The sequence below is a fragment of the Dreissena polymorpha genome, unplaced genomic scaffold (assembly GCF_020536995.1).
Source record: "Dreissena polymorpha isolate Duluth1 unplaced genomic scaffold, UMN_Dpol_1.0 chrUn020, whole genome shotgun sequence".
Classification (NCBI taxonomy): domain Eukaryota; kingdom Metazoa; phylum Mollusca; class Bivalvia; order Myida; family Dreissenidae; genus Dreissena; species Dreissena polymorpha.
The window spans coordinates 361360-376895 of NW_026273334.1; the positions used below are offsets into that span (position 1 = coordinate 361360).

At 38.0% G+C, this 15536-nt stretch overlaps 1 protein-coding gene across 3 annotated transcripts in view; it reads right to left on the reverse strand.

Moving 5' to 3' along the window:
- Positions 1-15512, reverse strand: part of LOC127863611 (uncharacterized) — a 31192-nt gene extending 15680 nt beyond the window's left edge. Inside the window, exons 1-11 of one of the 3 annotated variants that reach the window (XM_052403214.1) lie at positions 15402-15506; positions 9781-10030; positions 9210-9379; positions 8434-8553; positions 6978-7103; positions 6524-6660; positions 4429-4573; positions 3528-3653; positions 2472-2583; positions 1735-1926; positions 1339-1485 (exon numbers count right to left, since the gene is read on the reverse strand). In XM_052403214.1, coding sequence (XP_052259174.1) covers positions 1339-1485; positions 1735-1926; positions 2472-2583; positions 3528-3653; positions 4429-4573; positions 6524-6660; positions 6978-7103; positions 8434-8553; positions 9210-9379; positions 9781-10030 — 1525 coding nt within the window. In that variant the 5' untranslated portion in view covers positions 15402-15506. Of the gene's footprint in view, positions 1-1338; positions 1486-1734; positions 1927-2471; positions 2584-3527; positions 3654-4428; positions 4574-6523; positions 6661-6977; positions 7104-8433; positions 8554-9209; positions 9383-9780; positions 10031-15401 lie in introns of all 3 variants that reach the window. The other 2 variants (XM_052403213.1, XM_052403215.1) reach the window with 2 other exon arrangements.
- Between the last annotated feature and the right edge of the window lie 24 nt (positions 15513-15536).

The following is a 15536-nucleotide window of genomic DNA, read 5'->3' on the forward strand; positions in this document are numbered from 1 at the left end:
CTGGCCACTATCTCCTCCTACACTAAAAGCACTAGAACCTTGAAATTTACACACATGGTAGCTATGAGCATATGTGCGACGGTGCACTATTTGGAATTTTGATCTGACCCCTGGGTCAAAAGTTATAGGGGTTGGGGTGGGGCCGCGTCAGAAATTATCACTCATTTTTTTAGGTTATTTTACATTTACTTCTTTATTTCTACACCGATTCACTTCAAATTGATACTGGACCTCACCTATGACAATACGGTCAATCTCAACCATGCATGGCCCCATTCCCAACCCTGGGGCGCCCCGCCCACATAGGCCACACCCACCAAAAATTTCCATTTACTATAATTTTTTCATTTCTACAAGGATTCACTTCAAATTGATACTGAACTTTTGTTATGACATTAGGGTCAATCTCAACTATGCATGGCCCCAATCCCAACCCTGGGGCGCCCGCCCACATAGGCCACACCCACCAAAAAAATCCATTTACTATAAAAAAAATTTAGGTTATTTTACATTAACTTCTTCATTTCTACACTGATTCACTTCAAATTGATACTGAACCTCTCTTATGACAAAACGGTCAAACTCAACTATGCATGGCCCCGTTGCCAACCCTGGGGCGCCACGCCCACATAGACCACACCCGCCCAAAATTGCCTTTTACTATAATTTCTTCATTAATACACTGATTCACTTCAAATTGATACTGAACCTCTCTTATGACAATACGGTCAATCTCAACTATGCATGGCCCCATTACCAACCCTGGGGCACCCCGCCCACATAGGCCACACCCTCCCAAAATTGCCTTTTACTATAACTTCTTTATTTTTACACCCATTCACTTCTAATTGATACTGAACTTCTCTTATGACAATACAGTCAATCTCAACTATGCATGGCCCCATGATCAACCCTGGGGCGCCCTTGGGTCAAACATGCGGCGTGGGGATACGCGTCGGCCTCTGCCGCGCCATTTCTAGTTGACATTTGACCTTGAAGCATGACCTTGACCTTCACCTTTCACCACTCAAAATGTGCATGCCAAATATCAAGTTGCTATCTTCTGAGATACATGTGCATGCCAAATATCAAGTTTCAATCTTCAATAATGCAAAAGTTATCGCCAACGTTAAAGTTTTTTTCTGGACGGACGGACGGACAAACTGACATACACACAAACTGTCAGACACACATACTGGACATACTGACTGACGGACAGTTCAACTGCTATATGCCACCCTACCGGGGGCATAAAAATAGGAAAACCTTGACTGGCCTTATCTGTATTAAAAGCTGAAACACACAAAAAACCAGAAACAAATGCTGTAAACAACTTGCCAAGTTCTGACACCTCCTCATGTGAAATGTGACACAATCTGATGTTCACATACTGCAGATTAGGTAACTCCTTCAGGCGGGCTGTGAGGTTGTCTCCCTTGTTCATCCCGTAGTGAAGCCTACGCAGTGAAGGAAGGGTGAACTCATCTGCAATAAACAAACAGTATTTCAAACATGCTGATAACAAATTTGAGAGAGGTTTTATATTGGAATCATATGCTTAGTTTGTCAGTTGGTCCATCAACATTACATGTTTGTAAAGACAACTTCTTTCACATTTCTCAAGCTGTTTTCATCTTTCAACATTTAACATCAAGACATCAACAATAATTGTCAAGTGAATTTTTTGTGGATGTGTGTGTGTGGAAAAACACTATACAGTTAACATGACTGTACCTGCGGTCATTCTCTGAACACATGCCAGACTTTGTGTGCTCAGTAGTCTGTTATCTGTGAGGTCAATCTCGGTCATGCAGAGTAGCTTCCCTTTGCACTTCTTTTCCAGGGAAGTAATAAAGTCATCTGTCAACTCACAGTCATTCAAACTCAATACTCTTAACTTTGAAAAGTTTTCACATTGAGGTACCTCTGAAATGCAAAAATTCAAATGAATGCAATAATCAGCAAATTGATCTTTGTTTTAAATATTTTATTAATGGAACATTTACAGTCATTCAACTTGATACTTTTAACTTTGAGATGTCTTCACATTGAGGTATAGCTGAATTGTAAAAATCCAAAGAATGCAACAATCAGCTAAATTATCTTTGCTTTCGATATTTTATAAAAGGAACACTCATACATTTACAATGACTGGCATTCACTTTTTGATCCCCTTGGACTATAATATATGTGTTCCTGGGTGAGGTTCCCTGTTTTATCCTGAGTTAATCTTGTACTTTAAATATACATCTCCAAAAACTTAGAGAAATTACGGTAGTTAGTAGTATAATGAATCATTTGGTGTCCTGAAGAGATCAACAAAACATTTGAACAACATTTAGGTGTTCAGAAATTGTCATTAATTTAATAAAACAAACCAAGTCACCAATAGAAGAAAGGTATACTACCGTAAACTGAGTTATTATTTATTACGTCTTTAAAGAACAACCATTTTCTTCATCAATACGTACCACATGAGAGGTCTGCTGAACTACAACGACAACTGTCCACACAAAGAGTGGTCAGTGTTGGGTGCTTGGCTGCCATGACAACCAGACTGACCAACTGACCTAAATTGTTGAACTGAAAGTAAAATACTGCTAATGGTGCAGTTCAAAACTCAACATACATCTACTTTCATAAATAATGCAAGTCAACTACATGTGTGACAATGTTCATTAAATATCTTGGTGTTGAATGTTTGGTATTCACATTTGATAAATTAATGTATGCTTTACAGGAATCTTAAGAAATACTAAATACTATCAAATGTTTAATTGCAAAAGTGAATAACTTTTTTATGTTCAACATGAGCCTTGTTCTTGGAAAACATTGCTTAATGCATGTGCCTCTAGTTACAACCTGATTAGCCTGTGGCATGTGCCTCTAGTTACAACCTGATTAGCCTGTGGCATGTGCCTCTAGTTACAACCTGATTAGCCTGTGCAGCTCAACATTGCTTAATACATGTGCCTCTAGTTACAACCTGATTTGCCTGTGCAGCTCAACATTGCTTAATACATGTGCCTCTAGTTACAACCTGATTAGCCTGTGCAGCTCAACATTGCTTAATACATGTGCCTCTAGTTACAACCTGATTAGCCTGTGCAGCTCAACATTGCTTAATACATGTGCCTCTAGTTACAACCTAATTAGCCTGTGCAGCTCAACATTGCTTAATACATGTGCCTCTAGTTACAACCTGATTAGCCTGTGCAGCTCAACACAGGCTTATCACGCACAAAAATTTCTGCATAACTGGAAGAGACATTCTTCAAATTTAAAATTCAACACAAGTGAAAAGGGTCATCCTTGATAAGCCTGTGCAGACTGCAAAGGCTAATCATGGATGACAGTACGCACATGCATTACCGGAAAGCCAAGTTTCCCGGAACAAGGCTGGCATGGCACATGCATTACCGGTAAGCCAAGTTTCCCGGAACAAGGCTGGTATGGTCAAGCACATGCATTACCGGTAAGCCAAGTTTCCCGGAACAAGGCTGGTATGGTCAAGCCCTCCGCCTTACCCGAGTGCCATTAAGATTAATCTCTTGCAGAGACTTGTTCTCTTGAAGTCCCTTGAGCACCTCCACCATGGTGGAACCGTCCAGCTCACACCGGCTCAGACTCACACTGCGCAGGCTGCAGTCTGGCTGTAAAAGAGGAAACACACATGTACTATGAACAAATAATATCCAGAGAGAGTGTTAAACACAATCATTCATCATAATATATATTTGCTATCATTGAGTACTCTAGAGAAAGTGTTATGCTCAGTCATTCATCATTACATGTTTAACATTCATGCCCACAATTTAAGGACATAATTATTTGCTCCTAAATTGATAAGATAATTCTTGTTAATTAAGTAATCGGTAAGTTTTACACAGAATAATTCATCATTATATATTTCACATCTATGTACACATTTTGATGACATAATTATTGCTCTTAAAATTGATAAGCAAGTACTTGTAAATCTAGAGTTTCGTTAACCAAGTATATGTTTGCATTCTATCAGTATATACTAGTAATATCACAAGTGGTTGAATTATTCAAGGGATGTGCAGTGAACTTTAAATCCTGGAATAAACAACCATGGACAAAAAAAGGAACTTAAAAAGGTTCATCTGTTTATTAATTACTAGATGGAATTGGGTCACTTTAAATAATCAAGGGATAGTCAATTACAAAGATGTTATAAAGAGAAAAAAACAGGAAAAAGTGTGGTGCTATTTCTTCAAATTGCAGGTAGACATACCAGTAGATGACTAGGAAATGCAATAGTTTCAGGAAACTAGTATCAGAAGATTGGCTTCAATATTAGTATACTCCAACTTGACTATTTCGTTATTTCGTTCCAATAATAACTATCCAAATATTATCCAACTATAACATATCCTCTCCACCAGATAAAGAGATGTTCACCTTGGCTAGCCACTGAGAAAAAGCTTTCCCGAATCCGGCCTTGTCTGACACATCGTTACAGCTCATGTCAAGGTCAGTCATCGAGGAGCTGCTCTGGAGCCCTTCCAACAAGACCCGACAGTCTGTCATACCAATGCTCTCACACCTGTGGAAGTGTAAACAATTTGTTTGTACCTTTTAGGGCTTTATGTTAAAATGAAGAGCAATTTTTAGAAGTTTGCAAATTTAAATTTTCACAAATTTGAGAAGCTAAAAAAGTTTGCAACTCATTTGCTTGACAATTTTTAAAAGTTTGTTACTCTCTTTTTACCAATTTAGGTGCTCCTCTGCCACAAATAGTACATGAGTCTGCTTTATACTTCTTCTTTCAATACTCATGAGTCTCAATCTGGGAAAACAGGGTTTAATGCATGCCCATAAAGTGTCATCCCAGATAAGCCTGCGCAGTCAGCGCAGGCTCATCAAAGACAACATTTTTTCGATTTTATTGTATTTTCCGTTTCAATGAATTACCGTATCTTCTTAGCAAAAATCCAGTTTAAGCGGAGAGTGTCACCCCTGATAAGCCTGTGTGGACTGTATAGGGTGTCACCCCTGATAAGCCTGTGTGGACTGTATAGGGTGTCACCCCTGATAAGCCTGTGTGGACTGTATAGGGTGTCACCCCTGATAAGCCTGTGTGGACTGTATAGGGTGTCACCCCTGATAAGCCTGTGTGGACTGTATAGGGTGTCACCCCTGATAAGCCTGTGTGGACTGTATAGGGTGTCACCCCTGATAAGCCTGTGTGGACTGTATAGGGTGTCACCCCTGATAAGCCTGTGTGGACTGTATAGGGTGTCACCCCTGATAAGCCTGTGTGGACTGTATAGGGTGTCACCCCTGATAAGCCTGTGTGGACTGTATAGGGTGTCACCCCTGATAAGCCTGTGTGGACTGTATAGGGTGTCACCCCTGATAAGCCTGTGTGGACTGTATAGGGTGTCACCCCTGATAAGCCTGTGTGGACTGTATAGGGTGTCACCCCTGATAAGCCTGTGTGGACTGTATAGGGTGTCACCCCTGATAAGCCTGTGTGGACTGTATAGGGTGTCACCCCTGATAAGCCTGTGTGGACTGTATAGGGTGTCACCCCTGATAAGCCTGTGTGGACTGTATAGGGTGTCACCCCTGATAAGCCTGTGTGGACTGTATAGGGTGTCACCCCTGATAAGCCTGTGTGGACTGTATAGGGTGTCACCCCTGATAAGCCTGTGTGGACTGTATAGGGTGTCACCCCTGATAAGCCTGTGTGGACTGTATAGGGTGTCACCCCTGATAAGCCTGTGTGGACTGTATAGGGTGTCACCCCTGATAAGCCTGTGTGGACTGTATAGGGTGTCACCCCTGATAAGCCTGTGTGGACTGTATAGGGTGTCACCCCTGATAAGCCTGTGTGGACTGTATAGGGTGTCACCCCTGATAAGCCTGTGTGGACTGTATAGAGTGTCACCCCTGATAAGCCTGTGTGGACTGTATAGGGTGTCACCCCTGATAAGCCTGTGTGGACTGTATAGGGTGTCACCCCTGATAAGCCTGTGTGGACTGTATAGGGTGTCACCCCTGATAAGCCTGTGTGGACTGTATAGGGTGTCACCCCTGATAAGCCTGTGTGGACTGTATAGGGTGTCACCCCTGATAAGCCTGTGTGGACTGTATAGGGTGTCACCCCTGATAAGCCTGTGTGGACTGTATAGGGTGTCACCCCTGATAAGCCTGTGTGGACTGTATAGGGTGTCACCCCTGATAAGCCTGTGTGGACTGTATAGGGTGTCACCCCTGATAAGCCTGTGTGGACTGTATAGGGTGTCACCCCTGATAAGCCTGTGTGGACTGTATAGGGTGTCACCCCTGATAAGCCTGTGTGAACTGTATAGGGTGTCACCCCTGATAAGCCTGTGTGGACTGTATAGGGTGTCACCCCTGATAAGCCTGTGTGGACTGTATAGGCTAATCTTGGTGGAAACTTCATCAACATGCATTCAGTCCCATTACACCAGAGAGAGGTTGATATTCAGTTTCTGGATACTTTTATAGAATTAACATCGTTACTAACCGTAGAGTCTTCAAACAGGTGTTTTCTTTGAGAGCTTGGCCAACTTTTCTGGAGAAATAGTCCTTTCCAAGGTAATTACTGGACACATCCAAATATCGAAGGGTCTTGTTTTCTGTAAGCATCTTTCCAATGCAGTCCTGCAACAAATTATATGTGCAATTAATGGCTTTATTACTGGAGTACATGTAATTAATTTTAAATTAGATAAGAGCATACATTGAAAGTGATGGGTACAGGTATGAGACCATACTAAATGCCCAATTTAAATTTATAATATATTGTTTACTTTCTTATTGCAAAAAACAATATTGCTATTTCAAACACCTTTGTGGAAGAACTTTGAGAACACATACAAATTGGGGATGGATTCCAATACCTCCTCATCACAAGGGAACTTAGTTTTCTTACTCTGTTATTAGAAACAAGAATCAGTCGATGTTAAAGGCAAGCTTACTGCAGTGTCAGTGTCGGTCTTGTTGTCGGACATGTTGAGACTGAGGATAGAGGCGTTGTGGCACATGGCCAGGCAGACGGCCCGGAACGCCTGGGGTCCCATCTGGTTCTGTGACAAATCCAGATCCTAGAAAACATGCAAGCATTGCAAGTGTTATATATGAGCCTTGATGAAAGTAAACAGGGCTTAATGGATGAGGTTAGAGTATACGCCCAGATTAGCCTGCGTGGTCTGCACATTCTTATCTGGGACAACATTTTAAACTGGATTTTTGGTGAGAAGAGAATGAACAAGAGATGTGTTTGTCAGAAACACAATGCCCCCTATTGCGCCGCTTTGAAATAAAATTTTAGTATATCACTTGGCAGGTTTAGAAATTATCTCCCTTTTAAAGCTTATTACTTCCCTTGGATTGTATTTTATGACTTTTGACCTTGAAGGATGACCTTGACCTTTCACCACTCAAAATGTGCAGCTTCATGAGATACACATGCATGCCAAATATAAAGTTTCTATCTTCAATATTGCAAAAGTTATGGCAAATGTTAAAGTTTTCGGACGGACGCACAGACTGACAGACAGACTGACAGACAGACTGACGGACAGTTCAACTGCTATATGCCACCCTACCGGGGGCATAAAAATTACATTAAAGCCGAAAGTGTCGTCCCTTATTAAACTATGTGAACTGCACAAGTAATCTGGGAAGACCTTTTAAACATTCATGTTTTCCCAGACCCAGACCCACATAGCTTTTGATATTATTAACTTATTTTGGCAATCGTTGCATATGTATATAAGTCAAACAAGATGGCCATAATGGACCTTTATTACACGTATCCGATTCCAATTGATGAAGTTACTGTATTGGTGGACACATAACAGATATAGGCTTGCTCAAGAAAGCTTAAAAGGTTTAGCAATATTTTGAACTCCTAAATGGTCTGTCAAACAAACTCAATTCTATGATTGAATGATTGAGTTGACCACTTTAGGGTTTATATTTCAGAGGTTAATATAAGCACGTGGTTACATAATTTAGTATATTGATCCCAGATCTTTGGTAAAACAAGCAAATTTGTTAAATTGATATCCCCTGCCAAAAATAAATTTTGTGACAGACGAACTGACTGACGGACAGACGAACAGATGGACAACGCCAATTTCATATCCCTGCGCTTTTGGCGGGGGATTAAAAAACTTCGATAAAAAAGCAGAGCAATATTCTTTTACATGTTAATCAGAAGTTTCTACATTACAACATATTTGTGTTTGTGTGACTTACCATGTAACTAAGAACATTCTTTTTTTAGAAACAGCAGACTGTTGTTCTTCACTTGATTGCCAAAAGTCACATTTGATATAATATTTTGGTCCATTTAAACAAACACTTTAATGAATTACAATGTAATATAATACCAATTACATCGGTAATTAAAAATATATGTTTTCATACCTTTAAATTTTCAAACTTGTTTAGTAAAGTAACCAAGCTGAAATGAAGGGGTAAAGCTCTGCGTAATTGTAGCTTAGTAACATTCTTTGTCACATACTTTTGCACACTCTCTGGTTTCACCTGCAATGAAACAGACATAAACAAGCAGTTGATTTTGGAAGTATTTAAATTATAAAATGACATCTAAGTGTTTTGTACACATTATGTTTACATTCTGTAAAATCAGGATGTTAAGGAGGATTTTTTTATACAAACAAGTATCAAACTTTACTGGTAAGCATAAACTGGGGAAATAAGTTGTATGGACTTCATCATTATCATCAATAACTGCAAGTTTAATCTCACCCTAACTTCATCGTCTATTCCTTACAAGACAAACTTTCTCCATGCCAGGCACTGACCATAAACCAGCATTCTCAACATACTTAAGGAAAGCATAACTATTTGAATACTTGATTGAATGAAAATGAGAAAATATAAATACTGTTTTTGGTATTTGACGCCATCAGTACCATAGGAGTCATGGCATGTGAAAAGGGGTGTAATCAAATACCCAAACAGAATAGCTCCAGACCGGTCTCTGCCCCTGTAGACTCTGATGAGGGGCCATAATGTCTGCTAATGAGACCTTGACACCTTCCATGACTTTATAACAAACAGGGTATTATCAAACTGAAGAGAAATGAGCCGGCTGGTCTTGAGCTACACTTGCCAAATGTGGCATAATACCCATTATCGCATGATGTGGTTCATACAAATAGGTCTATGTAACATACCAGCATACATGCTGATTTCAAGGCACAATCAAATATGAGCTGATCTTGAGGTCCTTCATCGATCAGTTTCTCATCCAATGGTGGTGTCTGTCTCTCCACAACTGTGTCAGTTGACAACAACATATTGGCATCAGAAACCTGCATGGAAGTAGAGGCCACTTCTGGTAAGGCTACTAAAATAAAACACTAAGACTGATTATACATTTCATAAATTTCTTTCAAAATTTAACAACCAAAACAAAATACACTTACAATTTAACTTGCATTTGAACCTCAACATCAACCCAAAAAAAAATGATCAGTTTAATTAGGAATACCGATTTATGTGACGATAAATTTTACTAAGCACCTATCTGGGAAAATGGGGCTTAATGCAGTCCGCACAGGCTAATCAGGAACAACAGTTTCCGCCCTTATAGAAAGTTGTGTTAAAAGGAAGTCTCTACTTAACAAATTCCTCATTAGGTAGGTATGCAAAGGCTTATCTGGAACAACACTTTATGTACATGCAGCAAGCCTGATTTTCCCACAGCCCGGCGTATTTATACTTTACAATTATCCACACATATACCTGCAGCAGCTATCTCTGGCTTCTCCACGATCGCAGCACCCAGATTTTCTATAGCCTCTAGGTGTTTGATTTGGCTTCTTATTGCTTCTGATGCATTAACCACTTGGTCGTTGATACTTGAAGCTCCTCTGTCTTTATTATGGCTGATCAATGAGCTTTGCTTTGACATGTTTGCGGAATTCTCACCACCACTGTTGTTTGTTTGATTTGTTGGTGGAGTTTCTTTATTCTTTACAGCAGCATTACCCATCTGAAATATCAATGGTAGGGCACAGGTAAGCAAACATTAAAATAGGCCCTAAAATAAACTGAAATATCACTTCAGATGGAATCTTTAGAGTATATATTCAACAAGGGCTGTTTGTGTAAAACATGCATGCCCCCCATATGGGCTGTCAGTTGTAGTGGCAGCTATTGTGTGAATACGTCTTTTGTCACTGTGACCTTGACCTTTGACCTAGTGACCTGAAAATCAATAGGGGTCATCTGCCAGTCATGATCAATGTACCTATACAGTTTCATGATCCTAGGCCTAATTATTCTTGAGTTATAATCCAGAAACCATTTTACTGTTTCGAGTCACTGTGACCTTGACATTTGACCTAGTGACATGAAAATCAATAGGGGTCATCTGCCAGTCATGATCAATGTACCTATGAAGTTTCATGATCCTAGGCGTGAGCATTCTTGATTTATCATCCGTAAACCATTTACTGTTTCGAGTCACTGTGACCTTGACCTTTGACCTAGTGACCTGAAAATCAATAGGGGTCATCTGCCAGTCATGATTCATGTACCTAAGAAGTTTCATGATCCTAGGCGTAAGCATTCTTGAGTAATCATCCGGAAACCATTTTACTAAATCGAGTCACTGTGACCTTGACCTTTGACCTAGTGACCTGAAAATCAATAGGGGTCATCTGCGAGTCATGATCAATGAACCTATGAAGTTTCATGATCCTAGGCCTAAGCGTTCTTGAGTTATCATCTGGAAACCAACTGGTGGACGGACGGACCGACCGACCTACCGACATGTGCAAAACAATATGCCCCCTCTTCTTCGAAGGGAGGCATAAATATATACTGAACTATCATTGAGGATGGAATCTTTCTGTAATATACATATACCACAGTGTCATTTAATATAGGTACACAACACCTTATTTTTTTGAAATCCTAGGTAAGCAGATTTTGAATAAATTGCACAAACTGTTATGTTATAATACTATGCATAATTTATCTAACTTAGTCTGTTCATTTTATAGTAATCTTTTTACTGTTACCTTCTATGCTTGTTGTGTAAAAGTTGCATTAATTTGTTCAAACTAAAGCAAATGATGAACTATTTTCCACAACACATGACATGAGGTTATGCGCTAATCTTGCCCAAATACAGGACTTAAAATTTAAAATAATGCAGGACATAATTTTCTGAATCCAATTCACATAAAATATTAAGTTTATTGCACAAAATAATTTGTATCTATGTCCATATGGAAACACATATGCTCAACTTCCAGTGCAAAAATAAACATTCAACAAAAAAAAATTGTATCAGAATTTGATCGAGTTGAGTCATTAATTTAACCGACAAAGAACACATGCCTTAAATATTGCTCACATCATAATTACTTATTAAGAGCTTGTTCCTATACTCCAAGTATTGTATCCATGGCAAGCTGGTACATGTCATTTAGTAGTTGTCTAATCAAAACGTGCTTTTATGAACACTCAATTGGGCATCTTTCAAAAAGCCTGGTTATAAATATAACTTTTTCAACAAAACCAAAGATACAAATTGTGTCAACAGACAAATTTCTAGAAGACAAGAGGTCTGTTACAATAAATAATGACCATGGATATCTGTTGTTGTTTTTTGCTTTGGATGAATCTGATCAGAAAAAAGATTTATATTATCATCATGAATATTTTTTTAAGAAATACAGACAAAATAATTTTGATCCACAGGATAATTTTTGTCTTGTACATTCTTATCATGTGTTTTGATGTCATTATAAAATTACAATATCTTCTGTAAAATTATGTTAAATAATTGTTAAAAATATGATATTAAAACGGCAGGACAAGTAATATTTTGGGTTATTCAAGGATGCTCAAGTTAATCTAATGCACATTTCAATTTGCACACAGCTAACAGTAATAAGGAAAGTCTTGCCCCAGGTACGTTACTGGGAGGTACAGGTACTTGAAAAGAAGTTTATTATATATATAGGACAAATTATTTGTTCAAGTACCTGTGCTGGGATTGGGAGGTGTACATTGTTGTATAGTCAAACACTGTAGTTTGGCATGTGGGGTTAACTCACAGTATTTCAATAGCGCCCTCTGGACTTTGTTTATAAAAAAACTAATCAAATTTGACATAAAACATCTTTCTTTCAGTATAAAACAATTTTTGGTAATTTAATGTCGAAAAACTCAGAAAGACAGTATTTTAATTTTTAAAGTTGACTTGTTTTAAAGAAAAAAACGGGACAGTGCTTAAAAATAACTGGATATTTATTTTATTTATTGTCTTTCAATGTGTTTAAAGAAATATATACGCTATTGTTTTTTTTAGTGGAATGTCAGATCTTTATTATTCATGTTTAACTTAACATTATTGATGTACCACCTATTTACGGCAGATTAACCCAACAAAAATAAACAACATTGGCGGACAGAGGTGTTGTTTTTGTTACTATTGCATTTAAAATTGAAGGATTTTTGCCATAAAAAAGCAATTATCCCATGAAGTTGAGTCGAATTTGTTTGTCTTTTAAATAATTTATCTGATATAAGAAGATGGTTTCCAGACGCAAATAAAATATCATTGCAGTACCTGAGATTGGTTTATAGACGTTTTGTGCCACCACCAGTTTGTGCCACTGATATTTGTGTAGAAAGAGGGTAGACATTAGTACTGATAATACATAGGCGGATAGGTGTGAATAATACTGTATAGGTGCGAATCATAACGGGATATTTATTAATGTAGTAAATTTCAACAGTGCTACTAATTTAAATTATAAATATATTAAATAATAAGTCCCAGGAGACTCTTTGATAGACAATGAAAACAATGAAACTACTTAGGGCATGCAGTCACATCACAAACCTGGCACCAAACACAACACATGACCAGATCCAAAATGAAGAAGAGTTCTAAAATGTTTAATATATCTGCTTTGTGTAAAGTATGCTGTTTTATTTTTTGTATAATTTGTGTACTTGTGTATGTGTATATAAACATTTTATAATATATTATGTATTCACTTTCGATATTGTTAATGTATTATATAAAAAAAAACTTTAAAATAAATCTTAAAATGAAAAACATCTTGTGACGTTTCTTTCTCAATATTGTTAAGGTATTATATGAAACATGTAACATCTGAATCTGACACATTTTAACTGAAATACATTTTGTTTATGTATTATATTTAAAATTTAATATTGAAAATGCTTGAAATGCATGTCAAGAATAAATAATCTTGAAATAAAACAACGTTGCACAGAGGTGGCAATCAAAAGTGCAAATGTTTTCTGTTATGATTCACACCTATACGGTATTAATCACACCTCTCCATTTAACAAGGGCTGTTTGTAAAACATGCATGCCCCCCATATGGGCTGTCAGTTGTAGTGTCAGCCACTGTGTGAATACCTTTTTTGTCACTGTGACCTTTGACCTAGTGACCTATACAAATCTATAAGGGTAATCTGCCAGTCATGATCAATGTACCTATGAAGTTTCATGATCCTAGGCCTAATTATTCTTGAATTACCATCAGGAAACCATTTTACTGTTTAGAGTCATCAGACTGTGGAACCAGCACCCATCACCGGGCACCATAGCTGACAGCATAGAGGCCTTCAAGAGGGGCCTGTCGGCGCAGCGGTTGGCCCGAGAAATGGATGTTTTTAACCTTTTAATCAGCACTGTATATAGTTGCGCGCCGTGCACACGTCCCTGTATATAAACCCCCATGTACGAAACTGCCCCAGAGGGGACCTGTACATTACTGGAAGAAGAAGAGTCACTGTGACCTTGACCATTGACCTAGTGACCTGAAAATTAATAGGGGTCATTTGCCAGTCATGATCAATGTACCTGTGAAGTTTCATGATCCTAGGCGTAAGCATTCTTGAGTTATCATCCGGAAACCATTTTACTGTTTCAAGTCACTGTGACCTTGACCTTTGACCTAGTGACCTGAAAATCAATACGGGTCATGTTCCAGTCATGATCAATGTACCTAGGATGTTTCATGATCCTAGGCCTAAGCGTTCTTGAGTTATCATCCGGAAACCATCTGGTGGACTGACGGACCGACCGACATGTGTAAAACAATTAGTGCTGCAACAATATACCGGTATATCGGTATATATCGCAATATGCATTCCGCATATTGTATTGCAATACGATTTTCATCATACCGGTACGAAAATTTTACAAAAATTCATTCACATTTTTGTCCAGAAAAGCCATCCGAAATAACGATATTAAGGTAAACAAAGCAAAGCGGTGTAAATAATTTTTTACGCAAAAATAGCATTCTAAAAAGTGTATTATACGGAGTAGCGTTGTTACATGGGAGCATTCGTTCGATGCTTTTGAACAGATTATCGTTAAATTAATTGCGCACAACTGTAAATGTTTTGTTCGATTCTGAATTGAGCATTTTTAATTTGTAATCGGAATTTCGGAAACACGCTTCCAAATTTTAATGCTTACGCGACTATAAAAAAATAGCGTCAAATAAAAAGTGCTTTATCCTTTGTCTCAATAAAAAGCAAGCGAAAATTATGCAGACATTTAGAACGTCGCATGGAAAGTATGGATGTATTTTGTGTTGTATAAAAATGGGAACATCACGTCAGGCGAATTACGCGTGTTCAGTGAAAACAAAAACGTCCCGGTTGGATGTTATTTCATCACATCTTTAAATAGTAACAAATGCCATAATGTTTTTGATACTTAAGAAAATTTGCGAATGTTTGTGTTTCTTTCTTGTTATTCTTGAGCACATTTATAGTAAATATTTACCAGAATTTGCTTTAAAACTGGAATATACGGGATTATCGGGTAATTGGCGAGTTATAATTCTGGTACAAGTTAGCAATATATTGCGATATATTGCAATATGGGTTTTTGAACTGACAATATATTGCAATACGGTTTTTGGCGTATTGTTGCAGCACTAAAAACAATATACCCCATCTTCTTCACAGGGGGGCATAAATATTAACAGTTAGACGAAATGGTTAATGTCTCTCTACACAAATATTCGTGGCACGAACTGATAGTGGCACGAAACGTCCATCACCCGCGAGATTACCGTGTTGCAATTTACTAAAATGGTCTAAGGCTTTATCAGGAACAAAACTAGGATTCGGTAAAAGACGTCCAAGTTTAGCCATCAATCATTTCAACAAGCCATAAAACCTTCTATATAATAGGAGAACTGTATCTTTAAAAAAAGCCTATTTACGTTCGTCACTTTGTGTCGCGAAAATATGTGACACACAAAAAGTAACATGCTATCGTTTAATGCAACATTAAAATAACAAGGCAAATAACAACAGTTAAAATAATAATTTTAAAACTCAAATTGAACCTTAAATAACAATTGATCAATATAATTCCATCAAAAAGAATCGTCTGGACATTTTAGTCCCCTTGGAAATTATGACAACATCCGGTTTCACGGTTACATACAACTTAAACTTGTAGGTGAGAAACTACTAACTAC